The sequence below is a fragment of the Lissotriton helveticus genome, chromosome 4_1, assembly GCF_964261635.1.
Source record: "Lissotriton helveticus chromosome 4_1, aLisHel1.1, whole genome shotgun sequence".
Lineage (NCBI taxonomy): Eukaryota > Metazoa > Chordata > Amphibia > Caudata > Salamandridae > Lissotriton > Lissotriton helveticus.
In genome coordinates, this window is record NC_136063.1 from 1735136761 (window position 1) to 1735156954 (window position 20194).

The window sequence follows — 20194 nt, forward strand, 5'->3', positions numbered from 1 at the left end:
TCCTATTTAGCAAGAAATTCATGACTTTTAGACCTACATTTGGAAAATGTGTATATATGTTGCTTTTTAAAAAAAATCCATTCAAACTATTATTGGTAAGCATCGTTTGTTGTTGTTGGAGAGTGAAGCAGTACAACCAGTAATATAAACCTCAGCAGTTCAATATATACTTTCCCGAATAGAATAAAGTAATGAAATGAATAATATACACTTGTATACATAATGTTACCGGGTTTCGTTATTGTGAACACATGGAAAATGATGTGATTGAATAACAACCTCACCTCGGTGCTTTAATGAGTGAGGGTGCTTTATAAGTGATGCTAATCAAAATATATTTACAACAATTGAGTTAATAACATAGTTCACATTATATAAATGGTCTACATTTACTAATACAAGTGGACAATACCACTGTTATTTCTTAAATATTTTTGAATGTCTCTGTAATTTACCAATACATATTACATTGGAGTATACATTAGGGAAACCATTAAATCGTGAAAATTTGTGGTATAAATAATTTGGCTTCCCAAAAAATAAGAAACGAATGTTTCTATCGTGTCCGCAACCTATTTAAAATGTAGATGGACATATACCTCTGTCACTAACTGTTCTGTAATGATAAAATTGTGTGTTAAAGATGTTTTTAAGTTCAGCAGTCTCAGATAGTGTTATGTCATGCGGATTAACGTCACATGACGTCACTTCCTGGGAGGTTACAGTGTCAAAGATCATATAACGCTACTTCCTATTAGATCAAAGGATGGTTATGTGATGTCACTTCTGCATCCACTGGCATTTTGTTGCATCAACGCAAATGACAATAAGCATTATTGTTACACTCCAGTTCTTGCATCTCAAATCCTACAAGAGCTGGAAATCCACATGTGTGCCTCAGCTTTGAAATGCATTTCATTTAGTGCTAGTTTAGGGACACCTTTAAAAGACCGATACGTTTAGGGCAGTTCAACATAAGGCATGAAAAATATATCTAAAAGTTGTTCATACAAATGACAATAGAGATGTTTTCTGTTTCAGCACACAGGCATGTATGCTCTGGTTTCCAAGGGCATGCGGAAGATTGCAGAGGGAAAGGACCCTCTGGAAGGGCAGAAGCACCGCTGTGGAATGGGGAACATGTTTGACTATCACACCACAGGCTACGAGGACCTGGACGAACTGCAGAAGAGCCCACAGCCTCTCATCTTCATCATGGAGCTTCTCAAGGTAGATGCATGAGCTGCTTTCCAGAGGGATTGTAAAGGGGTTCACAGTGACAAAAAGTTTGGAACCATGAAGGAGGAACAGAAACAAAACTAAATTGACAAAACTAATTTGTTCTGGTTTGTATAGTGTAAATCATTAGTGACCAAGAAGAGTAGAGCACTGGTCGTCAGTGTGATAGGTTGATTTTGCTAATTTTCCAAATAACAACATATCAGTTTGGGTACTTTTATTGCCCAAAAGTCAGTGGTATCAAAACTCAAAGTGAACTGTGGGGAATATTTCTCGGTTCACTCTGAACTATGGATTATATCTTCATACTGACAGCCCCCAAGGCACCCTGTAGAACTTCACCATTATCTAGGCTACAGCGGTTATGTGGCAGAGGAGACTAATGCCTATTGTGAGAGTAAAGACAGGCTTAGAGACTAACCATAATGCAAGAGCAAATACAACCTTGCAGACTAAGCATAATGTGAGAGTAAAGAGAGGCTTGGAAGCTAACCATAATGTGAAAGTTAAGACTGTTCTGGTCATTAAGGTCTGTTGTGTTGCAACACTGTGGGAAAGGAGGTAAAGGTTTTTCTCAAAATGAAGGGGCATATTTACAACCAAATGTTGGAGCACAGAGCTGCACCAAATTTGGCAGCACCTCTTTCTAAAATGCAGGGATGCACCACATTTACAACAATATGGCACACAACTGTGTTTTCTCTAGCTAAAATTAGCTGCCTAGTGCCAATGCAGGAACCCTCTGCAGCACACATAGAAGTAGTAAATTGTCATTATGCAGCACACTTCGAAAAAGCAAAAACAAGGAGAAAGAAAAGTATTTCTTCCTGTTTCACCATTCTAACGCCTCCTTTGCATGGCGTTAGTTTCTGGCACTGCCTCAGATTTACACATCCTTGTAAATCTGACTAAGTGTCAAAAAGCAATGGGTATTGCGGTGGAACGCCCACAGTAACGCCCATTGCACACCCCTTTCACGCTAAGTGATGTGTGCAAAGGGGACGTATTTACAAGGCGGCGTTTTTCCTCAAAAAGTGGCTTAATGCTTCTTTGTAAATATGGAGAAGGTAAAGGCGCCAAAACATAGGTAACAAGGGTACTCCCGTCGGTAATTTCAGGTCTAGAGGAGGGAGTGGCAATCGAACAGTTATGGAAAGGGGGAACCTCTATTCTGACCTATCTATCTTTACATAATAGGATTTAAGTCTGTTCGCAATTTCATACAGGATGCAACAAAGTATATAGAATCATTCACTTGGACATAGTATTTATTATTTACCATTTATTCATTATTATAACAAATTATTTTTTCATTTTTTAGTAATTATATTGTCAAAATTGTAATGCAGTGACATAGTAACATTTATACAACAATTTAAAATACAAAGCTAAGACTTTGCTTAACAGGAACCCCTAAACAATCTATATACAATTACTGTCACTCAAACCGTCATTCATACAAACTCAGACTCTCATACCTATAAATATAATGTTACTATGTCACTGCATTACAATTTTGACAATATAATTACTAAAAAAATGAAAAAATAATTTGTTATAATAATGAATAAATGGTAAATAATAAACACTATGTCCAAGTGAATGCTTCTATGTACTTTGTTGCATCCTGTATGAAATTGCGAACAGACTTAAATGCTATTATGTAAAGATAGATAGGTCAGAATAGAGGTTCCCCCTTTCAATTGCTGTTCGAAGGTAATAGCGCCACCAGATTGTCGCTAAAAATGACATTCTGGTGGCACTATCCCCTTGTAAATATACCCCTAAGTATTCTTAAAAGCATCTATTTACATTTTTGGTTATCATTTTATTTGTTTGAAATGATTTTACCTCTGTAGACTCAACAGGACGTCATGTTTGTGCTATTATTGAATGTTCTAAAAACGTTGTACACTGTTCTTTTTCAATACAAATAGTTTCTACATAAAAATAATCTTTTTAAAAAAAAACTCAACATAGAAACCATAATGAGAATTTATGTCTTTATTAAATCACATTATTTTCGTACTTAAATGGAGGCATGCGACCCCCACCCTACTACAATGACCATGAAGGCAACTTCTGCCTCTCAATGTAACACAAAAACGAATTCAAAGAAATCTAACACATAATGGGTGACCACGTTTCCACACGCAACTGCAACAGATCAAACTCAACAACTAATCGCCCTATTGAGAAGTTACAACTGTCCGTAGTACAGTTTAAAATGTTCGGGGGGCGTGGCCAATATGGCGCTCGGTAGGCCGTAAAACTCCATCCCTCCGGCCCACCGTTTCTTAGCATTGTATTTGCCCCATTCCCCAGACCTCAAATAGCCAAACACGGACTGGAATTGGCTGGTGCTCCCTCCGATGCATAAGTGGAGGGTTTCGGTAGCCATTTCAGGGCTCTGGGAGATGTGCATGCTCTGACCACGCCGGAGCCTGAGCGTGAGGGGCGGAGTCACCGGCAACGCCTCGGGGTCAGCGCACAGGAGCCCCAGCACAAGAAAGGAGTGAGCAAGCCTCGGAGTCCATCGCAGAACCGGAGCCTGCTTGTGGAGCCGGTTGCAAGCGGCGGAAGGTGAGCAGCCCTTAAGGCATGACAGCGCAGTAACCGATGGGCCAGCGGCCTGAGTGTCGCCCGCCATCTTGTGGCTTCTCTGCCCTGCCGGCCTGACGCTGCTCGGGCTGCCCCTCTGGAAGATCTGGGTTTCCAGCCGTGAGGCTGGAAGGCATAATCGGACCGGCGACCCATCCTTACTGGTGAGCGGGCAGACACGCAACATGACGTGGGCACACGGTGACCCCTCAGGGAGGTGCTGGCTCTCTGACCCCCCTTTTGTCCTCTTCCCTGCCTGACAGGCCGGCACGCCGAAGATTGTGCAGACTGGGGCCTGGGGCCTCCTTCCCGCGAAGCTTAAACAAATAATAACCCTGATAGCCCGCCCAACCCGGTGAATGGGCTGCTGCTGTGCGCTGTGTGGCCCTGTTTACTCCCGATGAATGCGGCCTGTATACCTGGACCACTCCTGCTTAACCTCGTCTGCGCGCCACATCAGCGACCATCACAGGGGCCTGGCGCTACCTGGATAAGATAGTCCTGCAGTAATCGGCCACCTCCCACCCAGCTGCCGACCTGGCAGAGACTCTGAAAGTCTGCGCTAAAAGACTGCGTTGATTCCCTATAGCGGACCGTCCTTTGGCCACCCCATTCGGAGCAGCCTGGGCTGCTTTGGCCGGCCTGCAGAGCTGCGCAGCCAGTCACAGCTTTGGCCCCATGGGCGTGACAGCTACTAGGCGAGTCCCGCGCCGCCCATCTACTAAGGGACACAATCTGAAAGAAAGTCGCCGATACCGGGACCCGTGTGGGGCACGGCCTGGAGCTGGGCCTCGTGCAGCCTGAATAGTGGACCTATTACAGTATCCTCACAGATTACCCCTCCCGGCTAAAGCCCAAACTGACGCAGGTCTTCATATTTACTGCAGAACACGGTGAGAGCTGGGTCATCAGCGGCCCACAGGAATACCTTGCCCAACCGGAGGTAGGTCACAGCGAGGGGGTGAGCCTGAATGTATGCCGGCTGCATTCCACAACGCAATCTCCCTGTCTCTGACCCAGCCGGGATGCTGGGGCTGCTGTGACTCTGGCCACAGACTTGCAGATTTTCCCTAGCCACCTTATCAGCCGCAGCGCAGCAAGATGGCCGCGGTCCGAGCGAAAAGGGAGAAGTCCCTCAAAGACATGCTGATGAAACAGCCTGGCGGCCCTGACATACCACGGGGGGAACCCAGAGACCTGGAGCACCCAGATGCGGTGGAAGGCGCGGATGGCCCGGACACGAAGGCCTTCATGATGGAGCTGTTCTCCCCCATCAAAGAGGACATCCTCGACCTAAAGGGCCAGCTCTTGGCGGATCTCAAGGAAGTGTGTTGCGATGTGGATGAATTTGGTGAAAGGGTGGCCATCCTGGAAGAGCATGAGCTGACTCGTGAGGAAGATCTACACCAGCTGCAGCAGGAAGTCCTCCGGCTGAGGGATCAAAATCTGGATCTCCAGGCTCATGCAGAAGATTTGGAGAACCGCTTCCAGAGAAACAACCTTCGCATCCGTGCGGTGCCCTGGAGGGCAGAAGGAGATAACTTCCGAGAGTATGTCCTTTCTCTCTTTCGGCAGGTTTTGTGAGACGATGGCCCACGAGAAATCCAGATGGACCGGGTACATCGTGTGGGCCTACCCAGAGGCGAGAAAGCCCCCCCGCCCGATATACTTGTATGTGTACATGACTTCCAGATCAAAGAACAGATATTGCGTAAAGCTCGCGCAGTCCAGCCGATCCAGTTCAACGGCACTCCCCGGCCCTCTTCCAGGATCTTGCAGCGTCCACTCTAGCTAAACAGGGAGAATTCTGGCTGGTCACTTCCTTTCTCCGTGACAAAGGGATTCCATACTCCTGGGGTCATCCCTTTTGCATCATCTTTAAGCACCAAGGTAAGCTGCGACAGTGGCGCTCTCTCGCTGAGGCTTTGAATCTGTTGGGGCTGGACGCTGACACAAACTCCTAGCTGAAAGATGGCACTACAAACCGGGACGCACGACGACCCCCAGGATGGCAAACGGTTGGTAAGCCGTCGGCCTCTGCGAAACCAGACCCAGAGTAGATGGCGAAGGAACATGAGTCGGTGATTTCTTCCCTCTCTCAGCTTCACGACCGTCTGTGCTCCCCTTGAGCACTCGAGCCTGGATCGACGGAATGGAGGTAATGGAGTGAAGCTCGAGGGGCACAGGGCACGATGACCTCTTCTGATTTAGCGGACCCCTCCGCAGCCGGTGACTCTGCAGGTATTCTGTGTTGCGGATAGCTTGACTCCAGTGGTGTGGAGAGTGGGGTGGCCAGCCTAATAGGGGCTACACTTGATGGCAAGGTGTTGGCCACCTTCTATGAATCCAGGGGTAGGGTTTTCACCCTTAGAATCCAGTGAGGGTCCACTGTCCTCACTCTAATGAATATATATGCTCCCAATGTGCACAAAGAGGCTTTTCTTCGCAGGCATGTGAAGGAGGGTCTGGCGTCTCAAGACTCTGCACTTAAAGTGGAAGGGAACCTAAACTTAGTCATAGATAACGACCGGGACCGTTCTTGGCAGCGCTCCACTGAGGTAGGAGCCCTCACTGCTGTCCCTCTTCGGTGAGGATTCCAAGAACGGCCTCCACGATTTTTGGCACCTTAAGCATGCAGATACGCGCAAATATACCTACTGCTCTGCAGCACACAAATCATATGCCCGCCTGGACATGTTCCTAGTCTCCAGCGCGCTTCTCCCACGAGTGCAAGACACCTCGATAGCTACAAGGTCCCTCTCTGACCACGCACATATCTCTCTTTCCCTGTGCCCAGATGGGGTTAGGCATGCTCCTGCTAGTTGGCGACTCCGCGTAGGCCTTTTACACTCCCCAGACATTGTAAAGGAGGTACGTGCCAAGATATTGTTTACAAGAGATCAGGGTCAGAGCTTTCAACGATCCAGCACCAGATGTCACTACTTAGTAAGCCTAGTAAATTAGCACTCAGCCTCGGTGCAGCAGGTCTGTGATGTGACCCATGTACATCCCAAGTTGGTGGTTAGAGACCACCGTTATCCAAATCTACTAATTAACCCTGCACCAGAGAACGTGTGTTCTACTTATGTAGCTGCCCTAGTACAACTTATTCAGATAAACTAAGAAATATATCACAAACAGAATAACTTCCCAGACGAAAATATCAAACAGTTGTATATCTTGATTGTAGTTACAGTAAATCTTTTATTGTAAATCACTTTTCCTTTTAAAATCACCACAGAATTCCTTGCCAACGCGTTTCATCCCTCTTGGAACTTCTTCAGGGCTTGTTCAAGTGCTGTTTCTGATGTTGGTGATAAGTGTGGCTCCAAGCCAACCATAACAGGAATGTTGGTGAAACTGTGTATCTTCTCCTTTCGTTTCAATGGTCCAAGGTAAATTACCAGACGTATCTTGTGTACTCCCTATTATAAAAAAGTGATGAAATACATCCCCGTTAACCATAGTAGGTCCATGCGGTGGGTGGCCTTTTTCGGTCAACAATATCATCCTGTAGCTGAGTGTGTTCAAGTGGCTATAAAATGTAATTAATGCAGTGTCACATCCTCTGCATGGCCACGGTGCACCGGTATCTCCAAGTCCAAGATATTGGACTACCTTCACCCTAATGATACCGGTGCAGCATCCCTGGCCACTGTCTGGGAAACCCTCAAAGAGGTAATACGGAAGGAATTCATGGCTATTTCCTCTGCTGAAGCCCGGAGACACAAGGAAGCCCGTTCAGATCTAGAACATGAAGTGGCAGAGGTGGAAGCGATACATAAAAGCACGGGAGCCCCATGGGTATGGCGGGCGGTGGAGAAGAAGCGGATGCTCCTCAAACGCCTAGACCTTGATAGGGCGGAATATGCTTTAATCCGCCCCCAACACAAGTTCTACCTGGGCAGTGACAGGTGTGGGAAAATGCTAGCGCAGAAATTGCGGGCCGGGCAGTGACAGGGAATATCCCCTCTCTTAAGCGACCTACAGGCGAAGAGGTCTACCTAAAATCCCCGATCGTCGAGGAGTTCCGATGCTTTTACCACTCCCTATATAGTCTAAACACTCCGAACGACCTTGACGCTAGGGACTACCTTGACTCTAGCAAATTTACTCATCTCCTGAAGGCAGAGGCGGATCCTCTGGAGAGCCCCATGGACGAGGCTATCTCAGCTATCTCCTGGCTGAAGCTGGATAAGTCGCCCGGCCCAGACGGCTACCCAGCCCTGTTTGACAAAACGTTTTGCCATGAATTGCCGCCCTCCTCACCCTCCTGTTCAATTCCTTTCAAGACAGCAGGCGCTTACAGGATCAGTGTGTGAGGTGGCAATTTCTGTCATCTTTAAGCCTAATAAAGACCCAGGCCTCTGTAGTTCATACCGCCCGATTTCGCTGCTTAACATCAATGCAAAACTCTTCACGGGCATACTGGCATCTTGACTGAATCCCTTAATGGCTGGCCTTATTGATCGAGAGCAGGCGGGATTCATTCCCACGCGACAGGGAGTCGACAATACCAAGCGTCTGCTTCACCTCATTGACAGTGTTAACCGCTCCCAGGTGGGTACTGTGCTCTTCTCTGTCGATGCCGAGAAGGCGCTTGATGGGGTTTGCTGGCTGTACCTCTACGCCGTCTTGCGGAGCTTCGGATTTGCGCCTGTTTCATCAAGTTTGTACAGTGCATCTATCATGCCCCACGGGCATTTGTCAGAGTCAATGATATCTCTTCATCTCCCTTTGAGATCGCCCGGGGTACAACAAAAGGGTGCCCCCTTTCACCCCTCTTATTTGCACTCTAAATGGAGTGCCTTGCGCAGAAAATTCTTGATCACCCGGGCATCCATGGACTAAAGTTTGGAGGTGACACTCACAAAATGAGCCTCTACGCTGATGCTGTCATCCTGTTCCTTACGCAGCCTCTCACCTCCCTTCCCACGCTGGTTGAAGAGCTCCAGTCCTTCAGCCGACTTTCTTGCTTCAAAGTAAACATTAGCAAGCCCCGGGTCCTTAATTTGTCCTTACCTCATGTACAAGCTGAAGCCCTCCAACAGTCTCTCCCCCTGCACTGGTCCCGGCGCCCTACTTGGACATACTTCTGATGCCTGCGCTCACACGCACGCTCGAGTTGTACTACACAACTCTGCTGGTGCAGACATGGTAGGCACTATGCGAATGGGCCAAATACACTCTTTCATGGTTTGAGCGCATTGCCGCGGTCAAGATGACAATTTTGCAACGCAAACTTTACCTCTTCCAGACCCTCCCGTTGACTCCACCACCTAAAGCCTTGCGAACATTACAGCTTGCTTTAAGGACATTTATTTAGGGCAACAAGAATGCTCGTCTTTCGGTGGCACAATTGTCACGACCTAAGGAGGATGGCGGGGTCAAGCTCCTATTTGTTCACAGATATCTACAGGCCGCACACCTTTGTTATGTATTGCGTTGGAACCACCCACTGTCGGAGAAGCACTGGACCTTCATGGACCAGGCAGTAGCTGGCACGAATGTCTGTCGTGAAATCTGGCTCCCCCGCCGCTCATGCTCTTGGGGCCTTTACTCTTCCCCGGTCACGGCAGCTACCATGAGAGTATGGGACGGGGGAGCGCTCTTGCAAAGCCTCACTACTTTTCCCTCCCCGCTGACTCCTATGGTGGACAACCCAGATTTCCCCCCGGGTAATAAGACTGCGGTTGCCCAGAGATGGCGGGAGGCTAGTTGTAAGTGCTTGGGCCATTTATTTGATCTCAACGGCATTATCCCATTTGATCGAATTCGCCATGACTTGGACCTTCCTTGCTCTGATGAATTTTATTATTTTCAACTCCGAAACTGGGCAACCTCGAAGGCCTACCTACCACCTGTTTTTCACATTGCTTCCTACCATCACCTACGGAAGTGAATGCATGAGAGGAAGAGATGAACAGCTCTGGATGAAGCAGAATCGAAATAAATTCGAATAATTTTTTACCTCCCTCAGTACATTTCTCAAGACCAGCTAAGACTAGAATTTGGCCTCCAAAAACAGCAAGTAGCACGGAAGGGGGCTTACGCAAAGTGCTGGTACAAAATAAAGGGAGCCGAGAGCGATTCTATTAACTCATACTTATGGAAAGAGATTAACAAAAACAAAGACAATACAGCTGCAGTCTATCTACATTCGGCAATAAACTATCTAGCCCTACAAGAGTTCTGGGATATCAATGGCCCACAGAAAACCTTTAAACAATTAGTAAACAAAACAGTAAAGTTATTGTCCTTGGAAGAAGACAAATCTACCCTATCCAAAAGAGCGCACAGGTGGTTTGTCATTCAGAGTTACACAAGGCCCGCGCCACAAACCGACTTGGGAACAGGATCCTCAAAGATTGCGAAGGAATCATATCTGAAACTGAGGATGGGTGTTTTACCGGTCAACCAGCACCTTCCCCCTTGGCAAAGGTCAGACACAACTACAAACTGTAAAATCTGTGGCGAATCCAAAGATGAGATCCTCCATTTGTTGTGCAGCTGCAGAGACTTAGAAAAAGAGCGCAAACTGCTATAGAAACCAGCCTGGATCGTGAGAGGGATCCAAACCCGCGGGCAAGCATTAAAAGCCTGCTTTGATGTAAAAGACATCCAATTAGCATGCAGATTGGTGAAATTTGTTAATATTGCAAAAGCTATGTCAGATTTAACTGTAATATAACAGGTCAAGCACAGAGATCTGGTTTTAAAAGGCAGAAGCTGCAACTCTCAAACTGCGGTTCTAACTGGAAATCATAATCAGATACCAACGGAGTACAATGCAGGGCACTGCACTACGGACATAGAAAATAATTATAATTGTTAAATCAGGAGTTTTTTATCTGCTTTAATCCCAGTCAATTGTTCGATAAAGTTTTTGATTTATAACTAACTGTTCTTACTGTAATGTATATTGAAGTTCTTTTAACAAATGTATTGGTATATGTGATCTAATTTAAATGTACTATTTTGCAAAGATTTTAATTAATCATGCAATGAAGATTTTTGTACCTTTACCACATGTTTCTCATCGGCTTAATCCTTATGAGAAATGGATAGCGAATAAATCTGATGACAAGCATCTCATCACAGAATTATACATTTGCCTTACTCAGCGTCAGATAGGAAATCGCTCTTGCGGCCCACCCCGGTGGGAAGTGGAACTCGGTCGGGCCCTCAAGGATAAGGAATGGGATAACATCCACTACAGAGCGCATCACACAGCCTACAATATGGCAGGGACTGAATCTGCATACAAGGTTGCATCTTATTGGCATCTTACCCCGGCTAGGATACATCAGTGGGACAAGAATCACATTGAGGAATGCTGGCGAGTTTGCGGCTTGTCAGGCTATCTTGCACATCTTCTATGGCACTGCCCGAGGCTAGAGCGATTCTGGGAGCAGGTATTATATGACATTGATGAGGCATTCGACACCGAGATACCTCGATTCCCGGCTTACACCCTGCTAGGGCTATCGAACCCCCTCACCTTCCCACTGCGCTCACTACACGGCAGGCAAATGGAGTTAGCTCTACTTGCAGCACGGCAGGCGACTTTAGTGCACTGGGGTACTGCTACGATCCCATACCACTCGACTTGGCTCCACAGGCTTTCGGTGACCCTGGCCATTGAGCGACTCTCGCTGATCCAACACCAGAAGGGCGAGAAATACCCCCCAACTTTGGCCTCCTTTTATAGCATTGTTATCGAAAGATCTTCGTGAGGACGGCTGACCCAAACCCCTACAAGTGCTACGTTTAATACCGCCAACTACGGAATGAGAAGGCCATATAGGGTGTGCGGGAGGGGTTGGGAGTGAACTAGATGGGTTCTCGGGGTCACCATGCAGCTTTTGACACCTCGGTACGGATCCCCCTTTGTTTTTTCTTTTGGTTTATCCTTTAGAGGGTGGATGGGAGGGTGGGGTAAGTTCTTCTATAAGTTGTTCCCCTTTTCAGGTGGGCTCTCGTTTCTGGACAGACATTGTCCTTTGTACACACATGCGTCCTTGATAGCTTTGATTCTGTGTGTTGCCAGCCTCCGGGATGTCGGCATTAATGAGTAGATTATGTACACACTCTATGCACTATTTTGCCCGCCGGCCCATGTGGTTGTAGGCGATTGGCTGTCGAGTTTCCTACCAAATAACTCAATAAACAGATTTGTTCCATAAACTGTTCTGACTAAATAAGTTGTATTTTACATCTTTAGAACACTTTTTATGAACACTTGAGTGTCCTGTTTGATTTACAACACGAGCTAGAACAGCCAAGTGTGGCAACTAGTCAAAATACCTAGGGAAAAGAGAAGACTAATGGACAGAAGTTTTCCGTAGCTACTTAACTAACTAGTTGTCTATGTATCCATTTATGCAGATGAAATATCATCGTGGCTCAAGAGCAAACACAAGGATTGTGATTAAGTATTTTGTAATGCTTATAATGTTCTAAGCAGACACTGTGTGAGCAAACTAAGTGGGACTGTTAATTCCTATTTCCTTCCATTCCTATTTATCTGAGTGTCTCTATATTTATACGTAAAAGGTTTTCATGATGCAAGAGCAAAGATGGAACTGGGGTTCCATTAGTATGTTGGTGTGGGAGCATGCGTATGAATGGGCATATTACATAAGGGGGGAATCTCTATATTACTTCAATATGTATTTACCTGTGTTTGCATTTTTGTAATCTACTCATATAGGGCTATTCACAAAGGCATTTTGAAGTACCTAAAATGTGTACTTTTACATCCATTCGTTAATTTGCCCCAAAACTTGTAAAATGGGAATAGAAAGCGAATATTCAGATAATATTCATATACAGTTAATACAAACAGAAAGGACTGTGCCCTGTTTGTGCTTTATTAATCAGGAGTTGGATGTTTTAATCCATTTCCCAAAGTCAAGCAAGAGCATGTTAAAGTGCTCTTGGAGTGCTACTTTCCATATTCATAAATGTTTTTGTGAATCGCATCTAAGTATCTTCATTTCATTGAAAGATATTGTCCCCTTTCTTCAACTCTTCCATTTGCTTTCTTTCCCTTCCTGATTTGCACTTTACTTGCTTTGTTAGAAGTTACCAATTAATATTATTATTATTATCATTACTAATATTATAACAATAATAAAACAATAATGTTAATAACAATAATAATAATACATCACCATAAGAGAGCAAAGACAGAATAAGTAGTCTGAGATGCTACACCAGCGACAGAACTATACATGCTTTACTAACATAAAAAGCAACCTCATTTTCAGTAGGGTACAGAACACGGTGTACTTTGCTAGACCACGGTAGATGAGACTAAGCGATGTAATTAATTGCAATAACACCAACAAAGCATTCTTAAATGGAAGGATGTGACGCACACTTTTTCACGTAGACTACTGTTATCTTCGGGGTTTGTAGTTGCTGGAGACTACGCACAATAAAAAAGAAGCCTATTATTTTAAGAACAGTTTCAAAGTGTGGTAGCGAAGTATTGCTTCCCTAAGGGCAGTGGAGCAGCAGTAAACACTCGTGCATGAAACAAAAGTAGTAGCTCACAAATAACCTACAGTATTTTAAATCACAGCAACATGCACTATGTCTCAACATACATTGAAACATATGTTGGTCTACGCCTTAGCAAGTGCAACATTGCTTCTTGACGAAGAGAAAAATCAGAGGAAAAGGTGTGTCTTTTGTGCTTAAAATCAAATCAGACAAGGAGAAAATAGAACAGGATTTCACTCAAATAAGAAGCACACACACACAAATATGGCTATAACTTTTTGATTTCTAAGGATTGTGCTGTTTAAGTTGGTTTTGTATAGAAATAATAAATTAAGTTTTCCTAACAATAACTTATCTTAAACCTTTGAGATATCTAAATATATATATATATATATATGTCATGTGATCAAGGTCTGGCTGGACCGAAACGTGTTATGGCCAACATTAAATCATCTTAAGCACCAACCTTGTGGTCCGCGTCTGCTTTGCTGGATGGAGTGAAAGTGAAGAGCAGCTTTTTTGAATATATATATATATATATATATATATATAATATATATATATATATATATATATATATATATATACATATATATATATATATATATATATATATAAATATATCGTAGCAGTTTTTCCTCAATGGAAATAACTCCACACGCACTCATGGTATAGCTGATATCCAGCTGTTTATTTCTCTGGCAGCAGCATTTTATGGCAATTCAACACAGCCCAACGCGTTTCAGTCTCTCAAAGACCTTGATCATGGGTAAAACAAAGCTCTGCATTTCATCCACCATCATATGCAATCAAGGAGTGGTTACATCACTTCCTTTCTTGTGCCACTTTGCTTTATAGATAATGTAGTGTGTTTATTCAAAACTCACCCATGTGTGAATACTACCAACCATAAATGTGTACAGAATAACTTGAATGCAAAACCTCATGTGTTCCGCTTTTGTCAGTTTACGATTCAAATTGACCCTTTGTTGCCCCTTTTATAATTTGTTATCTTGTATAATTATTAACACCCCAAGATCAATGGTGCAATCAAAAGGATTAATCATGACTTTGTCCCTCTGCTAAAGTGGAGTATATTAGGGGGGGTTTTACCCAAATAGAGTCCCTGGGACCTGGGTTGTCTAAGTATTACGAGGAAGGGGTCCCATAAGGATGAGGAACACAAATTATAACATAATACAAAACGCAATCACATAGACATTGAATCAAACCACCTTGTTTTAATCACAATGGGGATGAATAGCAAATAGCGACAATAATCACGTTTTAAAAATGGACAGGTGGAGCAATGCCCCAGAGGGAGGGGGGGTGCGTGATGATGTGAGGATATTGTGATAAGGAAGGGTTAGGGTAACAGAATAATCAAAACTTCAAGCCACAATAGTTTTGATAGTTACACATAATGTACATGAAAAACCAAAAGAACTTGGATTTCAAATCAAGATACATCATACTCCACACAGTACAATATATGAACAGTTGGGCCGTGGAGTTGACATTTTAAATGGTTGTCGACGTTTCGACCCTCTCAAAATTGCAGGTCCTATTAAATCCTTGCGGTGGGGTCTTCTTCAGGACAAGGGAGTTGGGGCAGACCACCTATGTCGATATATAATGTCTAGTATTATTATGCGAATTAAACTCAAGGAATTGAATTACATTGATTTGTATGAAGGAAAGGACACGGATCAAATTGCGATAGAAGGGAACATACACCAATGTAGAAAGGCATTGTGACCCCCGAATTGTGGGATGCCAAAAATAGGATGTTCGCATTACCGTGAATGGTGGAATACATTATTAAATACAATCGTGAAATGCTGTTGGTGCATCACGTATAGTGACCCCCTGGCTAACGGGTGTCCTTAGTTGATTATTACCCCGTGAATGGTAAAGTATATTTCAAACCGGGAACGTGGGAAATGGTAAAGTATATTTCAAACCGGGAACGTGGGAAATTAGTGGTCCGTAACCAGGTGGGGTGTGACCAGCATGACAATTCCGGACAAGTATACAAAGGAATATATGTCATTACCTTACTGAGACTGATTTGGAATCTGGCAAAGCTGAGCGGACATCCTGTACGATGTTCCTATGAGGAAACGTACAATTTTATTTTATGTACGTTAGGACCGACACATCATGCATTCATTATGGCAGACAGGCAGAGAGCCCGGAGGCACTTACCCCGTCAGTATGAGGACAATGTTCGGAGTCTGATTAGATCGTCGAAGCAGATCTGTACGTTAAGTAAAAAGGAGAGTGTAATTATGAGGGCGCGCTCCTTCTAACGTTATGAAATAGACACAAACATCCCGGACTTGCCACATAACAAACTTACCGGGGGCCGAATGAATCTGGCTGGGAATCCGCGCGAGTTCGCAATGGCGATTCCCGGTTCCTGATTCCTTATGTTACTATGGTAACGGAGTCACATGATAACTCGAGTTAGCATGAAGCTAAACGAAAGACTGTTTAGGGGTTGCTAGGATACCGCATGCAGGAATGATACTGGAAAATTACTATGCTACTCAATTGGTGGCATTCAATGGGACCACGCGGAGTATGGGTAGACAATAATTCTGAGAAAATTCCACAAATATACGCCAGAGTTACACGAAGACAACAAATTCAATAAGCTTGTTGGTGGTAATGCAAGTAAGCAAGTATAGCGTATCATGTACCAGAGAGGATGCATATCCCTCACGAAAGGGTGAATATTTTGACGGGTGATAAAATCGTGTGTCTATCCAGGGCAATCTTTGAATATCCAGCGTACCTCTCACACGAGGGTAAGGCCAGTTAGTCCTTAGAAGTCTAGTATAACAACCATCTGTATTTTACTGGTGGAGGCAATCTATGAGTAACTGGCGTACCTCTCACAAGAGGGTAAAGGCCATTGGTGGGGCGATGTTGATGACATCAAACACATAAGGAAACCACATAGTAAAGACATAGAAAAAACATAGAAAAAACATAGAAAAAACACCAGAACATCAGTGTCAATACAATAACTGAATGGCGTACCTCTAGCATAAGGGTAAAGGCCATAGTATCATACATTGAATTGATTACATCGTCAGGGTAAGGTGGCCAGCTGAGAGAAGGAGCTGTCATGCTCATTGAGCCCCTTTTCAATGGAGTTAAAGAAAAACATCCATTTCAGTTCACGGGTGTTAAGGATGCTTGAGATATTACCACCCCGGGGTCCCAGACTCGCTTTCTCTATTACTACCCATCTGAGGCTGTCTGGTGAATGTGAGGATGCGCTGAAGTGTTCAACCAAGGGAGCCCCCTGTACCTCACACCTGATTCTACTCATATGTTGGAGAATGCGCACCTTGATTTTCTGCTGTGTTTGGCCTATGTAAATCTGTTGGCATGGACAAAGTATCGCATAGATAACGTTCGAAGAGTTGCAGTTTGTCTGTGCCTTCAGTTGAATTTTCAATTGATCATATTGGAATTCTTTTCCTTGAATGGTGGTCTCACAGGCTTTGCAGTTTCCGCATTTAGAGTGGCCGGTCACGGGAGGCAGGTTCCACAGAGTCGTAATCGTGGGATCCTGAGGTGTTGGTAACAAGGATCTGACCACGAAATCTTTCCCACTCTTGGCTTTTTTAAAGGCATGTAGAGGTACTGACGGTTGATCGATATCGTCTGATATCAATTGCCAATGATGATTTATAATCCGTTTAATCTGGTAGCTTTTAGTGTTAAAAGTGGTAACACAAACAATCCTCTTTTCCTGTTGACTCCTGTTGGTATTAGGAGATAGTAGTTCCTCGCGAGGATAGAACCAAGCTCTTTTTCTGGACTGCTTGATTAGACGTCTGGGATATCCTCTCGCCAACAGTCGATTAGTGAGCTCATCAGATTCCATCTGGTAATGTTCACGATCTGAGCAGTTTCTACGAATCCGGAGAAATTGCCCGAACGGCAAATTATCCCGGAGGGCTCTGGGATGATGGCTGTCGTACAACAGCAGGGAATTCCTCTCTGGTGGTTTACGATAGAGCTTCGTAAGTAGGGCTCCTGCATCCTCGTAGATGGTGAGATCAAGGAAATTTATCCTATGGTTGTCAGATTCCATTGTAAACTTCAAGAAGTCAGATTGATGATTCAGCCCGGTGAAGAAGGACATTAGATCGTCTCGGTTCCCATTCCAAATCAGGAGAATATCGTCAATATAACGCATCCAGAGACCAAGTTGGTCTCTGAATGGATTTACTGAATTGAGTATGGTGTCCTCCTCAAATGCGGCCATATAGAGAATGGCTACATCTGGAGCAAAGGGAGCCCCCATTGCTACACCGGACGTTTGGATATAGAACTTGTTCTTGAAAATAAAAAGGTTTTTAGTCATTGCAATCCGGAGCAAGGACACAATGAATTCAGTGGGTACTTGAACCGGTGCCGGGCGTCGTTGTAAGCATCGTGTTATTACGTTCAATGCTTCTTGTTGCGGGATTGATGTATAGAGCGACACCACGTCGCATGTCGCCAATCTTTGAAGCTCTGAGTCAAATGGAGATTTCTCAACAATATTGATCGTATGCATTGTGTCCCGGAGATAGGTGGGGGTGGATTCCGCCAACGGTTTCAGGAAGAAGTCAATGTACTTGCCTAGGGGTTCAAGTATAGAACCACATCCAGATACAATCGGTCTACCCGGTGGGCTGTTCATACTTTTATGGATCTTGGGGATCGTGTAGATTGTAGCTAACCGGGGATGTTTTTGGTTCACAAAATTGAATTCCAATTCAGAAAGGAAACCCAAATCAAGTCCCGCTTTAGTTATTTCGAGAATTTCCAGTGCAATCGCCTTCGAAGGGTCAGCTCGCAGAAGTTGATAGCTGACTCCATCATTGAGTTGACGCAGGACCTCGGATTCGTATGAGCACAAGTCTTGGACAACAATGGCTCCCCCTTTGTCCGCCGGTTTGATAACCACTTGGTCGTTGTTGGCAAGTGATTTTAAGGCAGCCTTCTCTTCTTTGCTTGTATTATACCGGACATACGTTTTGGTCCCTAAAAGTAGTTGAACATCACGCCATACTACCTCCTCAAATGCCAGAATCTTGTGTGACATGGTGCTATTATAGGGAACAAAAGTAGAAGGGGGTCTGAGGCCGGTTACCGATGGTTGTATTCTCGGTTCCGAATTTCGAAAAAAGTACTTCAGCCTCACCTTGCGGAAAAACTGGTAAAGTTCTGCGCGGATGGTGAAGTTGTCAGGGTTATTCGTGGGAACATATGATAGTCCTTTGTCCAATACTTTGATTTCATTATCACTGAGAGTTTGTTTTGAGATGTTAACAACTGGACTGCTAGGCGATGGGGGGGCACCGCCCAATAGTTTCATTTCAAAACGTCCGTCGATATCATTCACCATCTGTATGTTTTGTTTCGGGTAACCCGTTCTCCGTGTTGTTCTGATTGGAACTGAACCTGTTTTTGTGGTTGACCACGACCTCCATCCCAATTGCCTGCATTTGGTTGAAATCCACGTTGGTTGCCTCTGGGCCAGTTGTTGCCCCGACCTCGAGGGGGACGCCATGACCATTGGCGCTGACCCAAAAAAGGATTGTATTGGTGTTGTTGCAGCTGTTGTCCGTAGTCTGGGCAGTTGTATTGGTTGCTTGGACCAGGTTGTTCGTGTTCTCCTTCAGAGCTATAGGAGGAATCCGAGAAAGTCTGGTAGTTCCGTCTCCCTCTGTAGGATCCTCGCCCCCGATTGGTGAAGCGGCCCTGGCCGTCCTGGCGGAAATAGTCTTCCTGGAGGTACGGGTAGGTCTTTTTCTTGTCGTACAACCTTATGTCTCGGGCTAGTTTCTCAAGTTTACGATTTTGTGTTGTTAAGTCAAAATCCTTGAGAGTGGCTTCTAAGTTGTTGAGGGTTTCTTTGGCGTTTGCAAAATTCGCGTCGGCTGCTATTTCTGCTTTGAGGGTCTTGATCTCAGCACTGATAACCTGGACTTGGTCAGCAGCTGTCTCCACCCCCAGGACCATCCAATGCCGAGAGCAATTGTTGGCAACGTGGCTAAACCCTTCTTTAAATTTTGGGACTTCTACGAAGATGGCAGGTTCGATCTTGATCTGGAGCCCCACTGGAATGATATTCTCCTTGAGGTATCGTGTCAGAAGATGGCCATGCCATCTGGTGCGGACCAACTTCTTTTCCAGCCGTTCCAGGCGAGAGATTTTATCTTTGAGTGTAAAGTCTATTGTAGGGATGTCGTTGGAGACAAAGAAATTATTTGGATTTTCCAACAATTTGTCTATATAATCTTCAGAATATGATAAGAGTTCCCTTTCGACCATTGTGTGCTATGTCCAACTTAATTGGATTCAGAAAAAACCTCGCAGACCAGTGTCTGCTCGAAGTAGAGTATATTAGGGGGGGTTTTACCCAAATAGAGTCCCTGGGACCTGGGTTGTCTAAGTATTACGAGGAAGGGGTCCCATAAGGATGAGGAACACAAATTATAACATAATACAAAACGCAATCACATAGACATTGAATCAAACCACCATGTTTTAATCACAATGGGGATGAATTGCAAATAGCGACAATAATCACGTTTTAAAAATGGACAGGTGGAGCAATGCCCCAGAGGGAGGGGGGGTGCGTGATGATGTGAGGATATTGTGATAAGGAAGGGTTAGGGTAACAGAATAATCAAAACTTCAAGCCACAATAGTTTTGATAGTTACACATAATGTACATGAAAAACCAAAAGAACTTGGATTTCAAATCAAGATACATCATACTCCACACAGTACAATATATGAACAGTTGGGCCGTGGAGTTGACATTTTA

At 44.5% G+C, this 20194-nt stretch overlaps 1 protein-coding gene across 4 annotated transcripts in view; it reads left to right on the plus strand.

The window, feature by feature from the left end:
• Nucleotides 1-20194, plus strand: part of LOC144829349 (aryl-hydrocarbon-interacting protein-like 1) — a 224476-nt gene that overhangs the window by 77813 nt on the left and 126469 nt on the right. For all 4 annotated transcript variants that reach the window (XM_078688404.1, XM_078688405.1, XM_078688403.1 and 1 more), the window contains exon 3: nt 1042-1230. In XM_078688404.1, the coding sequence (XP_078544530.1) occupies nt 1042-1230 (189 nt within the window). The remainder of the gene's footprint in view (nt 1-1041; nt 1231-20194) is intronic.